General features: G+C 40.6%; 2 protein-coding genes across 4 annotated transcripts; one reads left to right on the top strand and one right to left on the bottom strand.

Annotated features, from left to right (window-relative positions):
* Nucleotides 1–94: 94 nt before the first annotated feature.
* Nucleotides 95–7,645, bottom strand: gsr (glutathione reductase). Of its 3 annotated transcripts, none has more exons than XM_080773917.1 (13): nucleotides 7,338–7,645; nucleotides 6,667–6,886; nucleotides 6,135–6,161; nucleotides 5,531–5,619; nucleotides 3,750–3,819; nucleotides 3,450–3,597; nucleotides 3,025–3,079; nucleotides 2,746–2,845; nucleotides 2,412–2,651; nucleotides 1,955–2,066; nucleotides 1,525–1,656; nucleotides 888–1,021; nucleotides 95–784 (listed from the first exon to the last, which is right to left on the bottom strand). In XM_080773917.1, the coding sequence occupies exons 1-13, from the start codon at nucleotides 7,394–7,396 to the stop codon at nucleotides 635–637; spliced, it is 1,536 nt and encodes a 511-aa protein (XP_080630043.1). In that variant the 5' UTR covers nucleotides 7,397–7,645; the 3' UTR covers nucleotides 95–634. The 3 variants fall into 3 exon arrangements, with proteins under 3 accessions (XP_080630043.1, XP_080630044.1, XP_080630045.1); XM_080773918.1 differs by having other exon boundaries at nucleotides 6,667–6,883; XM_080773919.1 differs by having other exon boundaries at nucleotides 647–784; nucleotides 888–936.
* A 1,214-nt stretch (nucleotides 7,646–8,859) lies between these two features.
* On the top strand, nucleotides 8,860–13,308 carry znf518b (zinc finger protein 518B). Its single transcript, XM_080774842.1, has 2 exons — nucleotides 8,860–9,019; nucleotides 9,463–13,308. Exon 2 carries the CDS (start codon nucleotides 9,582–9,584, stop codon nucleotides 12,216–12,218), a length of 2,637 nt encoding a protein of 878 aa, XP_080630968.1. The 5' UTR covers nucleotides 8,860–9,019; nucleotides 9,463–9,581; the 3' UTR covers nucleotides 12,219–13,308.
* The last annotated feature ends 89 nt before the right edge of the window (nucleotides 13,309–13,397 follow it).

Genomic DNA, 13,397 nt, shown 5'->3' with positions numbered 1-13,397 from the left:
TGATACAACTACAAGACAAGACATTAATACAAAGGCACAATTCCACATCCTCACAAAAGATAGCATCCAAGAAAATAAAATCTGCAAAGTTGCATTTAGTGAGAAAGATAAAGCTTGACATGTTTAATGAATCTGTTTACAGTACAGTAGATTGTATACTTGGCAAGCTTGTGACCTTGGACTGGTAGAAAAAAAACGGGCAGCAATGTTTGCATTAATGTTCATTCAATAAATGTCATGACAAATGAAATGGTTTATATTTATACACATACACTAGGAGAAATGCTTTGACTTTACCAAGCAAATAACTTGACAACAATAATTGTAGGGCCACCACTTCTAAATTCTAATTCACAATAATCATCCTGAATATTGCATGAAATTGATCTGCACCACCTGAAAGACCCACATACAATTGAAAAAACTTCGTATTGGTCCATTTAAGTAAAATTCGATGGAAAAAGTATCAAACGCTGCACACAAATAAGGTCACTTAGAGGGAAAACTATGTAGGTAATAGGTCAACAACAAGTTATTAAGCTGTTGCGAGAGTATATGGTGTGTATATATATCAATCTTTTTTTTTCTAGTGATATTGGGCGGCAAGGGACTTCTTTGTTTGTTTGTTTTTATCTTAACGCATTGTGACCAACTCCTCAGACGAGGTGGGGTGAATGGCAATGGTGTTGTCAAAATCTGCTTTGGTGGCTCCCATCTTTATGGCTACAGCGAAGCCCTGGAGCATCTCATCACAGCCTAGGCCCTGCATATGCAGGCCGACCACCTGGAAAGAAGAATTCAGTTTAAGGCAGTAGCAGGTACAGATATTTTGCCTTTAAATGGCTGCTGTCAGTCTAAGACTTTTCCTCCAATGACACATACTGTACCTTCTCCTCCTTGCCCACACACACCAACTTCATGACACACTTGGACTTCCTAATTGTGAGGGAATGATACATTGGTGTGAAGGAAGTGGTGTAAGTCTTTACATTCTCCTTCCCGCTGGTTTTAATGGCCTCCGCTGTAACATCAAAGTATAATAGAGCGCAATTGAGAACCACTGCTGTACTATTGTATACTGTAATGGAAATGGACATTTGGACAAATTGACATTTGATGTTTAAAAAACAAAACAAAAAAATCCCACGATTTTTCTAACCCAGTTTGTTTTCACCCATTATTTTCACCGACCGGTTGGGCTGATAGTGGGTTGATATAGTCTCATGTGGCCAGACTGTTGCCTCTCTCAATTTTCAAATGCTTTCGTCATACAGTCAAAATATTTTTTTTCCGTGAACGGAAATGCCAGACGATATAGCATTCAGAGATTGTGGAATAGTTGTCTGCCTACGTGAGACTAGGGCACTGATGACGTGGAGGAGAGAACACGCCCCCACCGCCAATAGCGTCCCCAGAACCTTCTAGCTATGAGGCGACATCGTTACCAACTGCGCCACCGTGCCCTTAAATGCAGAATCTTACCCCCAACCCAACCAAGGACATCTTGAGTAAGGGCACTCTCACCTTCCGTTTGACCAACGGTACCGATGGGTGGGTGGGCAAAGACAACAGTGGGAATGTTGGAATAGTCCACTTTGAATTCGGTCTTTCCGTCAAACAGCCTGTGTGCCAGCTTTCTACCTGCAGCAATGGCAACTGCCCATGCGCAAAACTTATGTCAGAATGCAACTCAGAACAAATAACCAAAATACACCAATCCAATAAAATATAATGCAAAAAATATTGATCAGTTACAGGTTTTAGCTACTGATATTGATTGGTATATAATTATTATTTTTTGTTTATATATATATATCAATATCGAGGCAGTACAAAATAAATTGCACCTACATACTATGAAATGCACAAATGTTTTACAGGGGAAATAACATCAACCAGTTACAAACTTCCCTGTCTTTACAATATTATAAACATGATTTTATGCAGAGCCTACCAGGTGTGAGAAGGGCCTTGCCACAAACATCCCCAACAGCATAGATACCCGGGCGGCTGGTATTTTGGAACTCGTCCACCACAATATTGCCTCTTTTGTCTGTATCAATGCCCTGACAAACAACACAGACAAGAATACATTTTGAAGCAAGCCTCTTTGGTTTTTGGTATTTACCTCCGTACTCTAGTGCCTATTTATTTAAGCTGTTAATTAATCACAGAAAAACAATTACAACACCACGTTAAACTCTCTCTGGGAACATAGCCTTTCATTCTGAAAGAAGAAACTAATAAGGAATACATGCAAATGTAAAGAAGATCAACCCTATAGCACCCCATTATGGGGATGCAATACATTCTTAAATAGAAGATCGAGTCTGTTGGTTGTGTATCTAATTAAATATTTAATTTAATATTACCAATTAAATGGCCTGTAATGCAAAACTGGAAATATTTACCATCTGTTTGAGGCAGAGTCCAGTAGTGTTGGGTACTCTACCGATGGCCCAGAGGAGACAGTCCACTCCTTCAATAGTAACAATTTTCTCCTCCGGGTCTTTGGTGACAAGTGTCACCTCCAGGCCCTGGTCTGTTTTACTCACTGACTTCACCTGACTATTCTTCATTAGTTCTATGCCAGAGCTTTGCAGTTCATTTGTGCAGTTTGAACTTATAAGTGTGTCAAAGTTCCTTAAGACCTGCAGTGAATATGAAAAAGATTAGATTCTCAGAGCACTGAAATAAAGATTTAGTTGTCTGGTATTTCTGATGAGCCAATCACTCCTACTGTACCTCTGACTGACGAATTATGAGAGATGTTTTGGATCCCAGCGTAGACAGAATGCCAGCCATCTCCACTGCAATATATCCTGCTCCTACAACAACACTGCGCCTGTTGGGGTGATGCATGGTATATTTAATATATACTGTATGAATGCACATCTACAGTATGAAGACATATTCATCATATTCATTCAAGTCATATCACTTTACACCAGGTATAAAAGAGTCGGTGATGTTATTTTGTGCAAACTATCTTATAATAACATTATCATCAATAACATATCTTACTTTGGAAGGTTTTCGAGCTCAAAAAAGCCATCACTGGTGATGCCTAGACTTGCTCCTGGAATTATTAACAAACAAAACCATTACTATATATTCTTTTCTTCCTTTATTTTGTGCTTGTTGTAAAAATCCGATAAACTTCTATACATTTCATTATCAGATACACAATACATAGATGTCTATACAGTAGGCTGTATAGACATGACATAACCTATGTGTTTAGTTATTACGGTTTTCAGATGCATAGTAGACGGACGCTCCACCATGTTATGCTAAAAGCACCAATGCCAATACCAGACTAAAATAAACTTTCCAAAATATTAAATAAATATATCCCTTAAAATAAATCCCATTCCCACTACATGCTTTCTGTTAAATCAAACACCTGCTTTTTCAGAATAATGTCAATGAACACTTAACTGTTTTACCTGGGATCTCACTATCACTTTGTTCAGAAGGGCGCCCTCCAGTGGCAATCAGGATGTGGTCCGCTGTATACTTCTTCCCATTGACCTCCACTGTAGGTTTAGGGTCATCTGTGAACCTGGCTGGACCTTCAATCATTTCGATTTTAGCCTGTAGAAAAGGAGTTACTTACAACTTGCTGTGCATTGCCACAAAGCCTAAGGGACAACAATATTTCATTAAAAAACTGTTGTGACAAATAGTACTAGTTGTGAATTTGATTAATCTCTAGAGGTAAGAGTAAATTTAAAAAAGGACTTTACCTTGTCAAGGTTACTGCGATAAATATTATTCAGGCGACTGATATAGGCATCCCTTTTAGCCTTGACATTTCTGAAAAAAATCATAAAGGCAAATTGAACAATTAATCCCGAGAACGTTTCTCTTCTTCAATGTCATACTTCGCATTCATAGATTTGCACATTCGGAGAGTGCCACCACAGTTTTTTTTTTTTTTTTTAACGAATTGGCCAACAACCAGCTCCTCTGGTGTAATTGGAGCTTAAATGTATATTGCAATGGCACAACTGTGTTGCAATTTCCAGTCAGGACTGTCAGAAAAGGGAGTTCTCAAGAAGGGTGCAGTCTACCAGCTTACCTGATTCAGTCATCATTATTAGAAAATGTGCCCATTTGTCTGCTCTATCAGTTAACCTGAGTTTAATGGGAGGATGGATAAAGTAAGAGAAGTGTAACCGTGGGATAGGAATAGATCAGTGGTTCTCAAAAGACATATCTTTTGGCTCTGGACCACTCGTATATTTCAGTTAAATAATGCCGTGGCTTGATACAATTTGTTGCACATAGTATCGTGCAATGAATGAAATCAAGGCCTTAACAGTCATGATTTCATTTTTTCGTTATTAGCCATCAATTCAAATATTTTCTTACATTTGATGTTTAATTTAAATCTTTTTATTAGCTATAGCGATTCAAATATTTTCTTACATTTGATGTTTAATTTCTAGTTTTTATTAGCTATCGATTCAAATATTTTCTTACATTTGATGGACTTTTTAAATACTGTATTATTTAAACAAATTTTAATACATTATCTAACAAAGACATTTTATTTTAAAACATTTTCCCATGGGCCACCTGCAGGCCTATTATGCCATTGACCACTAGCAGTCTGTGGACCATCTGTTAAGAAACAGTGGTATGTATATATTGCATAGCATTAGCAAGTGTTATGAAAGCGCTAAGCTTAGCCCATATACCCTCCCTACACAACAGTGTTCCCTAGCTTGATTCTTAGTCAGGGTGGTGGTCCCTGGTTCACAATCAGTTGAAAACCCCTGAGGTAGGGGAAGCTAAAGGAAGCCCAATAGCATTGTGGTATATGGAACTGTATTCCAAAATAAATACATTTGCCCATTTTAAGAAAATAAATACATCTTCTCTGCCAGAGTGTGTGGTTCCAACTCGTTTATTCACTGTCTTATGTTTCCCATTTTTATAACTTATAATTCATGACATTTAAGTGTTTCTGATCTCCTTTTTTACATAAAAAAGCACTTTGTGGACATGATCACATGGCTGTGTTTGGCCTACTGGCTGACACCTTCAAACAACCATATCATTCTGAGTCATCTTGGGTAAACAGGGAGTACTGGAATAAATAATATTCATTACTATTATTAAATGCTTCTGCTGTGTTTGGCCCGTTGACTGCAACCTTCGAACAACCATATCATTTAGAGGTATCTTGTGTAAACAGAGGGTGTGGTTTAACGGTACTGCTCAACAAGAGAGGAGTAGGCAAAAGGAAACCAATGAAATAGAATATTTGACTGAAAAGCTGGGTTATAAAGGTGGTTTCCTCTCTTCACTGTATCTACCTTAGACAGTCCAGCACCAGCCAGGAACTGGGTGTGTGCTAGCCACCTGCTTTCTAAACGTATAAAGGTGGTATCACTTTCCACAGACAATCTAACAAGCATCCCTTTGTTGCCAAGAAGTAACTGTCATCTTCCTAAACCTTTATCACGTCTGGAAATCAGACGTGATACAGTATATGATACGTGTAAGAACAATAACTTACTCCCAGCTGAAGTGAGCATGCGCATTTTCAAAGCCATAGTCAGAGTGGTCATGCAGGTATTCAGCATGTACCGCTGCATTCCACATAACCTATGAAGAAAGACATAAAAAAGACAGCATCTCAAGATAACAGAGAGGCCTAAGTTCTCAACATTACTCCTATCAAAGTCATTATTTGCAGGGTTGTTTGCAAAAGACAACGTGTGATTATCACAGGGTTTATTAGCACAATTTAAATATGTGGCTATAGAGGCCTTTATAGCCACTTCCTGAGGAAGACATTGTTTGTTTTTTGTTTATTGCTTTGAAAATGTTGTATTATGTTGTACTGTATCTCGACGACACTGCAAATGAGGGAAACCTCAATGTAAATGAAGGTTTGAATGAATGAATAAATGTTGAAACCAGTCGGCATCTAGTGGCATTTTATTGATTTTAATATGTAGCAGCTCTGTCATCATATTAAAGGCTTTTTAACTAAGTCCTAACCTTGAGTGGGCTTGAGAATCTGCTAAATGCCTAAATTGTAAATGGTCTTTGTTCTTATTGTCTGTATTGTCTTCCGACACTGACCATTGCAACAGTAAAAGAAAAGGGAACAATACCTTCTTTGGGACACAGCCAACATTAACCTGAAAAAAATGTGACAAAGAAAATGGTTTAAGCTTGTACTAAATAAATTAATAAATAGACAACTAATGTACCATTAATAACAGGATCCCTAATGTATATAGCACTTTCCCCAAGTACCCAAAGACACCTTACATGGGGGAAGAAGGGGGGAACATGGTTCTGTTATTCATTACTGACTTTTAAACTTCAAGGTACTTCTATTATATTAGGCCTATATTATATTGGACTGGTCAACGAGTAACTGGTATCTTGTGCAATAATGTATCCATTCAGGTAAACACAAACAGACATCCACTGCTAAAAAGTCAGCAATGAATAACAGAACCATACATGATTTCACACACTATTTTGTGCACAAAAACATCCCACTACAAAAAGGAGTATGGAGGTTTCGCAGTGCGCCGGTTATCTGCATCTGCACGTGACGGATGCACCGGCCAGTTGATCAAACAGTAGTATGGTATCCAGAAGAATATATTAAGTTAACTTGTGTTCGTTACTCACGCAGGTACCTCCAAGTCTGTGACTTTCTATCACCGCGGCTTTGGCCCCGAACTCTGCCGCTCTCCGTGCGCCTGCCAGACCCCCAGAACCCCCGCCGATCACCAGCAGATCGAAGTGCGCTGCTGTTGTCTGCGAGGCCATGACGATGCTCCGACGATGATGTCCGTAAAACGAAGAAATCAAATCCCTGGCCGTAATGAAAGGCAGACTTTGTGTTCTGCTGAAGCAGAAGAATAACACTGTCATAACCAGGAAGAACACACGCGACGAGTGGAAATGGGAGGGTCAAGTGAATGCAACCGCTGCTGTGTCATTATGAATTACAACAATGGTCTGCAAATCCCACAAAGTGTTCACAATGCCATGGTGATGATGGTGCATGCTCTCGCTGGGCTACAGACAGCAAGGGGGACTACAATAATAATTTGGGTAAATAAGTGTATGAGATGAAAGATGGGTGGTGGGGTATCACAACAGCTTTTAAAAGCATAACAACAATCGTGGAAGTGGAACTTATATGGTAATTCAAAGTTACTGTGAGTGCACTGTCAAGAACATTTAACTGTTTAAGAAGTGTCATGATGTAGGCTACATACATCAATAGCATAATCAATAGACTAATATGCTATGCTATTTGCTAAATAGAGTTTATTGCTGTATAGCCTACTCACCTCCGCAATGCATGGCACACTCTACAAGAGAGTGGCAGTCTACGAACTCTGCCGAACATGATTATTTATGGCTTGTTCAAAGTCATAATTAGAGTGACACTGACAGTGAGACGATGGTGTTAGAAGTCCGTTATTTGTTCTCTCCCTGGGCTTTAATAGCCTGCGTGGATTATCAGTAAATATAGTGTAGTGTTGTACCAGTCCGCGACTCCGCGTATTACTCCCTGCACTTAGCCTGCACATGGATAGATAGTTGAACTCTGTCAACACAGCAATGGTGTGGTCTATGGTGGTAAACACTGGCTCGGCTTCAAGTTCAAACACTTCCTGTTTCATCATCACTGCGTGAATGAACCGAACGGGGTGAACATAGGGGGGGGGGGGGTGAACGGGGTGAACCATAGAGTTATAAGGGGTGAACCGTGGTGGTGAACGTGTCATGCAAAAAGCATAGAAGATAAACGGATACGATCCGTACTGTAGTGTACATTGATGTCTGTGCTGTTCGTTTTGTAAGTCCCTACTAATTAACGCAGAGTGAGTAAGAGACTAGAGAGAGAATAAAGAAAAATAATGTACCACTCACCAGCGTGTGTGTGTGTGTGTGTGTGTGTGTGTGCGTGCGTGTGTGCGTGCGTGTGTTGATTCCTGTGTGTGAAGTGTGAACTGTGAAGTTAGTTCTGATCCTCGATTCAGTTTAATTCATGCACAACGAGTCACCGGTAGTTATTAGTTTTTTCAAAATCACATCAAAACAGTCTACTAGTATTTACAGTACTACATCAGAGAGAGCGTGCATATGGGCGTGTTTTCTCATGCCAATAATGCTCATTTGAAAGGCTGGTGTTCAGATCCGGTCTATAGCCCGCCTACCGTATCCTGACCATATCCGGTAACACACTAGTCTCGCGTAGCCAGACAACTATTCCACAATCTCCGAATGCTATAGTATGAACATCATATAAATTCAATATTGTATGATGAAGCGTTTGGAAATCGCGGAGGCAACAATCTGGTAACGCGAGACTATAAACACACAAACCGACTGTTTCCGGCCGGATCTTCAGACATGAAAGCGAACGTAAATGGCTTCAAGTCAAGACATGCACGGGCGGAGGAAGGAAGGCAACGACGCGGGAGCCTGCCCTTAACTAGCAGCACATGCGCAATACAAAGCAATGGTCCAACTCCAACCAGTGTTGCCATGTCCGCTTATTATATGAGTAATGGTAACACTTAGTAATGTTTTTTAACTTTTAATTAAAAATAAATAAATAACGGGATGTAGGCCCGTTTTGATTTGCACCACAGCAAACCTATTCTGGGAGAACATTCACCAAAAATTTCTCTCGCAAAACCCGGCAACACTGCCAACCACGCTTATCTGCGCATGCGCTTACCAGTAAGTAAGTCGCCGTGCGTCTTGTCCTTCTTTACTCCTCCTAGCCAACAAGTCTTGCTGCTAGGTGAACAGCGTAAAGAATATGCAACAGTGCAGTACGCACATTACGTATTGGAAGATACAAGAGAGATGCGATAGCGTTAGCAGCGCTTTACGACTGCCCGTGTGTTTGTAGCAAACGTCTCCAATTACTGGATATTGATCAACGATATTGACACTTGTGGATTACATCTGTTAAACGCATAAAGGTCTAGTGCGTGGATTAACAACATTTCAGCTGGTATGTGTACTGATCATTTGTCCCGTTACCTTGCGGTAACGTGTAAATACTAGTCAAATCGGGCCTTCGCCTTTGCAACCCCCCTCCGTTATGACCGGGGGACATTGTTTTATTTTTTCTTAATTTATTATAACTAATAATACATTTGTATGCCGTGTTAATGCGGTTAGTTACTATTGATAAATGAATGGTTATGCGTCATTGGTTTGTTGTGCATGCAGTTGGTTGGTGACGTGCAGGAACGCTTAGCATGCATAGCCTAGCCTCGGAGAGAAAACCATGGAGGAAAACCCTATACTTGATCTTGGGTGCGGGGGAGGGGGCGCAGCTTCCGGATGGCTGACACCACGATAAGCGCTATGACAGGTGGTATGTTTTGTTACATCCATGTGTTACTGTTAGGTTATTAATCATGCAACATTTTTTTCGTTATTTGTATACAGGAAGAGGAAGAGTGGCAAAGACGTACCCGCCTCCTGCATGGGGAAACCTGGACAAGTGGACATGAATGGCAAAGAACCAATACTCTGAAATTACACTTTAGGATTATTGTCTACTAGCCATGCAGCCCACCGGTTATCAAAGGACGACGGAATTGAATCGACAGCATGACAAATTAGGTTTGGATTCTCTGTTAAACACCACACAAGTGATGTATTGTGAGAAGTGTGGATATGTTTCTTCAGACCCCGCAGTGTTCAATGCACACATGTTGGAACATTTGGCAGCAACGAAATATTACTGCTTTTACTGCAATCATGTGTCTTACAGCAAGGCAGAGTTGCATGCACACCTCGAACAACATACCACAAAGTATCCATACACATGTCAGTACTGTGGCCAGGGCTATATGAGGCAGGACCTCCTTGTCACTCACATTCAGTGTTTACACGTGAATCCCCCCAGCAAGGGCCTCAATAAACCTGAGGTGATAAAAACCCCTCATGCCCCTGTCCCCAGTGCCTTGCCAAGAGTGACAATAAATGACTCCTTGCCAAGAGTGACAATAAATGACTCCTTGCCAAGAGTGACAATAAATGACTCTTCATCATCAATGAGGCCACTTGTTCGTGTCACAGCACCACTCATGCCACCTCCAGCCAGAATGGAAAAGGGCAGGCAGGGAAGTAAAGTAGTGGACACACATTTGCCCAGTGGTCCCAAAGTAGGGGAAACCTTGCAGTCCCGTACAGGTGAACAAATTCAACACCACAGAGCTCTAACTGTCTCACTTCCAGATGAAGTGTCGATCCCTGCAGGTTGCTTGGTTGAGCTTATCGAGGTGAAAACCGTCAACGGGACAAAAGAATTAAAGCTGAGAATTGTTTCACAACAAGGAGATGAATCTACGACAAAAGACACTAGGAGCATAAGTTCACAAAATACCACATTTGGGAAACTATTATCTTCCACATCCAAGAACCCAAACGCACAATCAGGGAGTGCAGCAATGTGCACGCTTAATAGAAAGCTCTCTGACACACAGACTCCTAATGCAGAGCATCCTGGAGTTTTCCCAACAAAGGGAGCCACAAGCATTCCAAATTCAACTAGTAGAGGAGCATGTGGAACCAAGAGAACATTAAAAGAAATGCTGGACTCAGCACAATGTCATACGGTTCATCCACCCAAGGTTGCCAGGTGCACACCAAATACAGTGACTGCAGGAACACGAGGAATCAAAATAACACCGCAAGAAACATTGAAAGCAAATGGAGCATATCCCACAATTACTTTAGCGAAGCCTTATAATCTGTCAATAAGCAGTGTGAGGAGCCTGTCCAGCAAAATGCCATGTAGGACAAACGGTTCGATTTTAGAGCATCCCACAAGTGTCTCAACTAGGAATGTCAGTCAACCAAAAACCCATCTTCAGAATTTGCAAATGGCTGTGAATGGTGCACCAGTGGAGGTCGGCACTAAGGACAGCACTACTCCAAACAAGAAGTTGAAACATGATTATGGACTTTTTCTCCAAAAGCAACAGTGTCTGTTTGATAGTGTTCTCAGAGCAACAAATGGACAAGACACGCTTTCAGCGCATAATGAGAAAGTAAGTGTGGAGCCATCCTTGCCAAATCCAAATGGACACAAGACCTCAATCAGTCCTTTACAAATAAAGCCACCTAAAATGGGAGAAGATTCTACTCTTAAAAGCCAAAAGCCCTCCGCTTGGACACAGTCAAGGAGTTGCAATGGTACTAGGCCCATCATAGGTGATACACCAGAACCTAAGGGATTCCCAGTGATCTCGCATGTGTTTTCTTTGTGTCAACAACCAGGGGCAGTCCAAGGTGCCATGCAACCATTAGTGAAGGCTTTACAGATGATGAGCAAAAGCAACTCCCCTGTGACAATACCTTCAGTTTCTGCCAAGACAAGTAACATGGTCACAGGGCAAAGGAAGGAGACTATTGTGTCAGCAAGCGGTGCCCAGGTGGTCAAGGAGGATGTTTCTCCTCATAAGACATCAGTGACCCAAGAGACCAGCAATGCTGTAAAGTTGGAAAACGATACATGCTCTCGGCTGGCTCAAACATCACCTCAGATCAAATTTTCTAAACTCAAGAAAGAAGGAAAAGCTGACATTATGAAAGACACTAAAAAGTATGATCCAACATCAGCTGGGAACCCTTCTATTGTCGAGGGAAACGGTGACCCTATAAAAGACACTAAAAAGTATGATCTTAATCCTGCTCCAAAATCTCAGCCCATAACGGCTCAAGATGAAGCTTTGTCCAACACCGCTTTTGACATGGACGCACACACCCACGGCATTCCAGGGCAACCCCCACAGGTGTCACAGAACACGGAGGATGCTTCCTCAAAGTTCCTCACCGTGTCTTTAAAAAGGATACGAGTAGGCTGGTGGAAACCTCAAAAGAAAAGGCTGAGGCCAAGCGAGGCGTTCCAATTTAAGGCTCAACCTCTCATAGACAATTCAAGTGAAAATGCCATCCTTTGCCCAGCGCCACTGAAGGTAGACCAGCTGGTGAAGCGTCCGGGGCCAAACCAGCCAGTGGTGGTGCTTAATCATCCAAAACCACAGGTCCCTAAAGGCGGAGTGAGAGCACCGTCTATTACTGATACAGGAACGTCTGATGTCGTTCCAAGGTGCCAAATCCTGAAGATGCGGTTGGGTAAAGTAATGGGACATAAATATGAGGTGATAGGCTGCACTGTAAGCGTCTTTTCCTGACTTTGTCTGGCTTGTTTAATGAAAGGTAGAAAGATATGGACAAACATGAGTTAAAGCATATATTATGGGGTGATATTGACATTTGCAAGAAATTCAACATTTAGTTCCATATTTTTTTGTACAGACATGGAACACATTTGAAGTGCAATGCCGTTTGATTGCTTTGAGCAACAAACACTTCCCCACTGTAGTAGCTAGCAGTCACAGGGGTACCCATCTTAAGTACTGTGTCAGAAATAAGTGTTAAGACTTGAAAGTCATCTTGAATCATTATTGCATGTGCAGTGTATACTGTATACCCCCTTTCAAAGGATTAAATTATTTTGTTTTATTTCCCATCTCAGGCTAGTTTGTTCATATTGTAAAATAGAAATGACACTGAGTGAAAGCAAGCACTTAACATATCAATGCTGTCATGGACCATACAACTTATGTTTGTGTTCCAAAAGTTAACATGCTTAGTTACTGTACATGCTTGAGTTTCCAATTTTTTGATAAAAAAAAACTAAACACGTACAGTATTACTGTATTCAGAGCCATGTTAAGCAAAAATACATTTTTGCATAGCAGTAGTGTCTGACCAAATTGTAATGTTGATCTGTGTATTCTTGTTTTGAAATATGACCATAATGTATAAAAAATGCTAGGCCTAATATAACTGAGTTGCCGGAGTTTAGTTGCCAACCTGTTTTACCCCTGAATTACTGTATATATAATATACTACTCTCACTTAAATATGACTAGTGTTCCTATTTTTTCTTATTACTAAAGCTAACATGTTCACAGTGAATCCTGCCACACATGTAACATGTTATACAGTATATACAATTTCCAGGTGTGTTAAGCGCACACTGCCTCTTGTCTGAGGCTGCCTTGCAGCCATCAGTATTACATTCTAGAAGTCTGTACATAGTTGTATTATTGCCTCTGAAACCTTTTATTTGCCTTCCTGTCTTGGTTTTGTGTGGGAAATTACCATATTCTTTGAAAAGGACATTGTTTAAATTTCAACTACGATGTGTTCAACTTCATTCATAATTTTTGTATTTACAGCTGTGTAATTTTACATAAAGATTTTTATTGAATGACACATTGTCACAGTGTATATATTAGTTTTTACACCTAATACTAAGGGGATGTTAATTGTTGGGTAATACTGAGATAAGATACAACTTTATT

Source organism: Protomyctophum bolini (assembly GCF_963924005.1).
Source record: "Protomyctophum bolini genome assembly, chromosome: 10".
Taxonomy (NCBI): Eukaryota; Metazoa; Chordata; class Actinopteri; order Myctophiformes; family Myctophidae; genus Protomyctophum; species Protomyctophum bolini.
This window is presented reverse-complemented; position numbering and strand designations above follow the sequence as displayed.

Coding starts and splice junctions, on each gene's coding strand:
- znf518b (XM_080774842.1), top strand. CDS start 9,582: ATGCAGCCCACCGGTTATCAAAGGACGACGGAATTGAATCGACAGCAT.
- gsr (XM_080773917.1), bottom strand. CDS start 7,396: ATGTTCGGCAGAGTTCGTAGACTGCCACTCTCTTGTAGAGTGTGCCAT. Junction 1,657..1,954: donor CAAGGCCCTTCTCACACCTG/GTAGGCTCTGCA, acceptor GCGCATGGGCAG/TTGCCATTGCTGCAGGTAGA. Junction 785..887: donor GTGTGGGCAAGGAGGAGAAG/GTACAGTATGTG, acceptor TCTTCTTTCCAG/GTGGTCGGCCTGCATATGCA.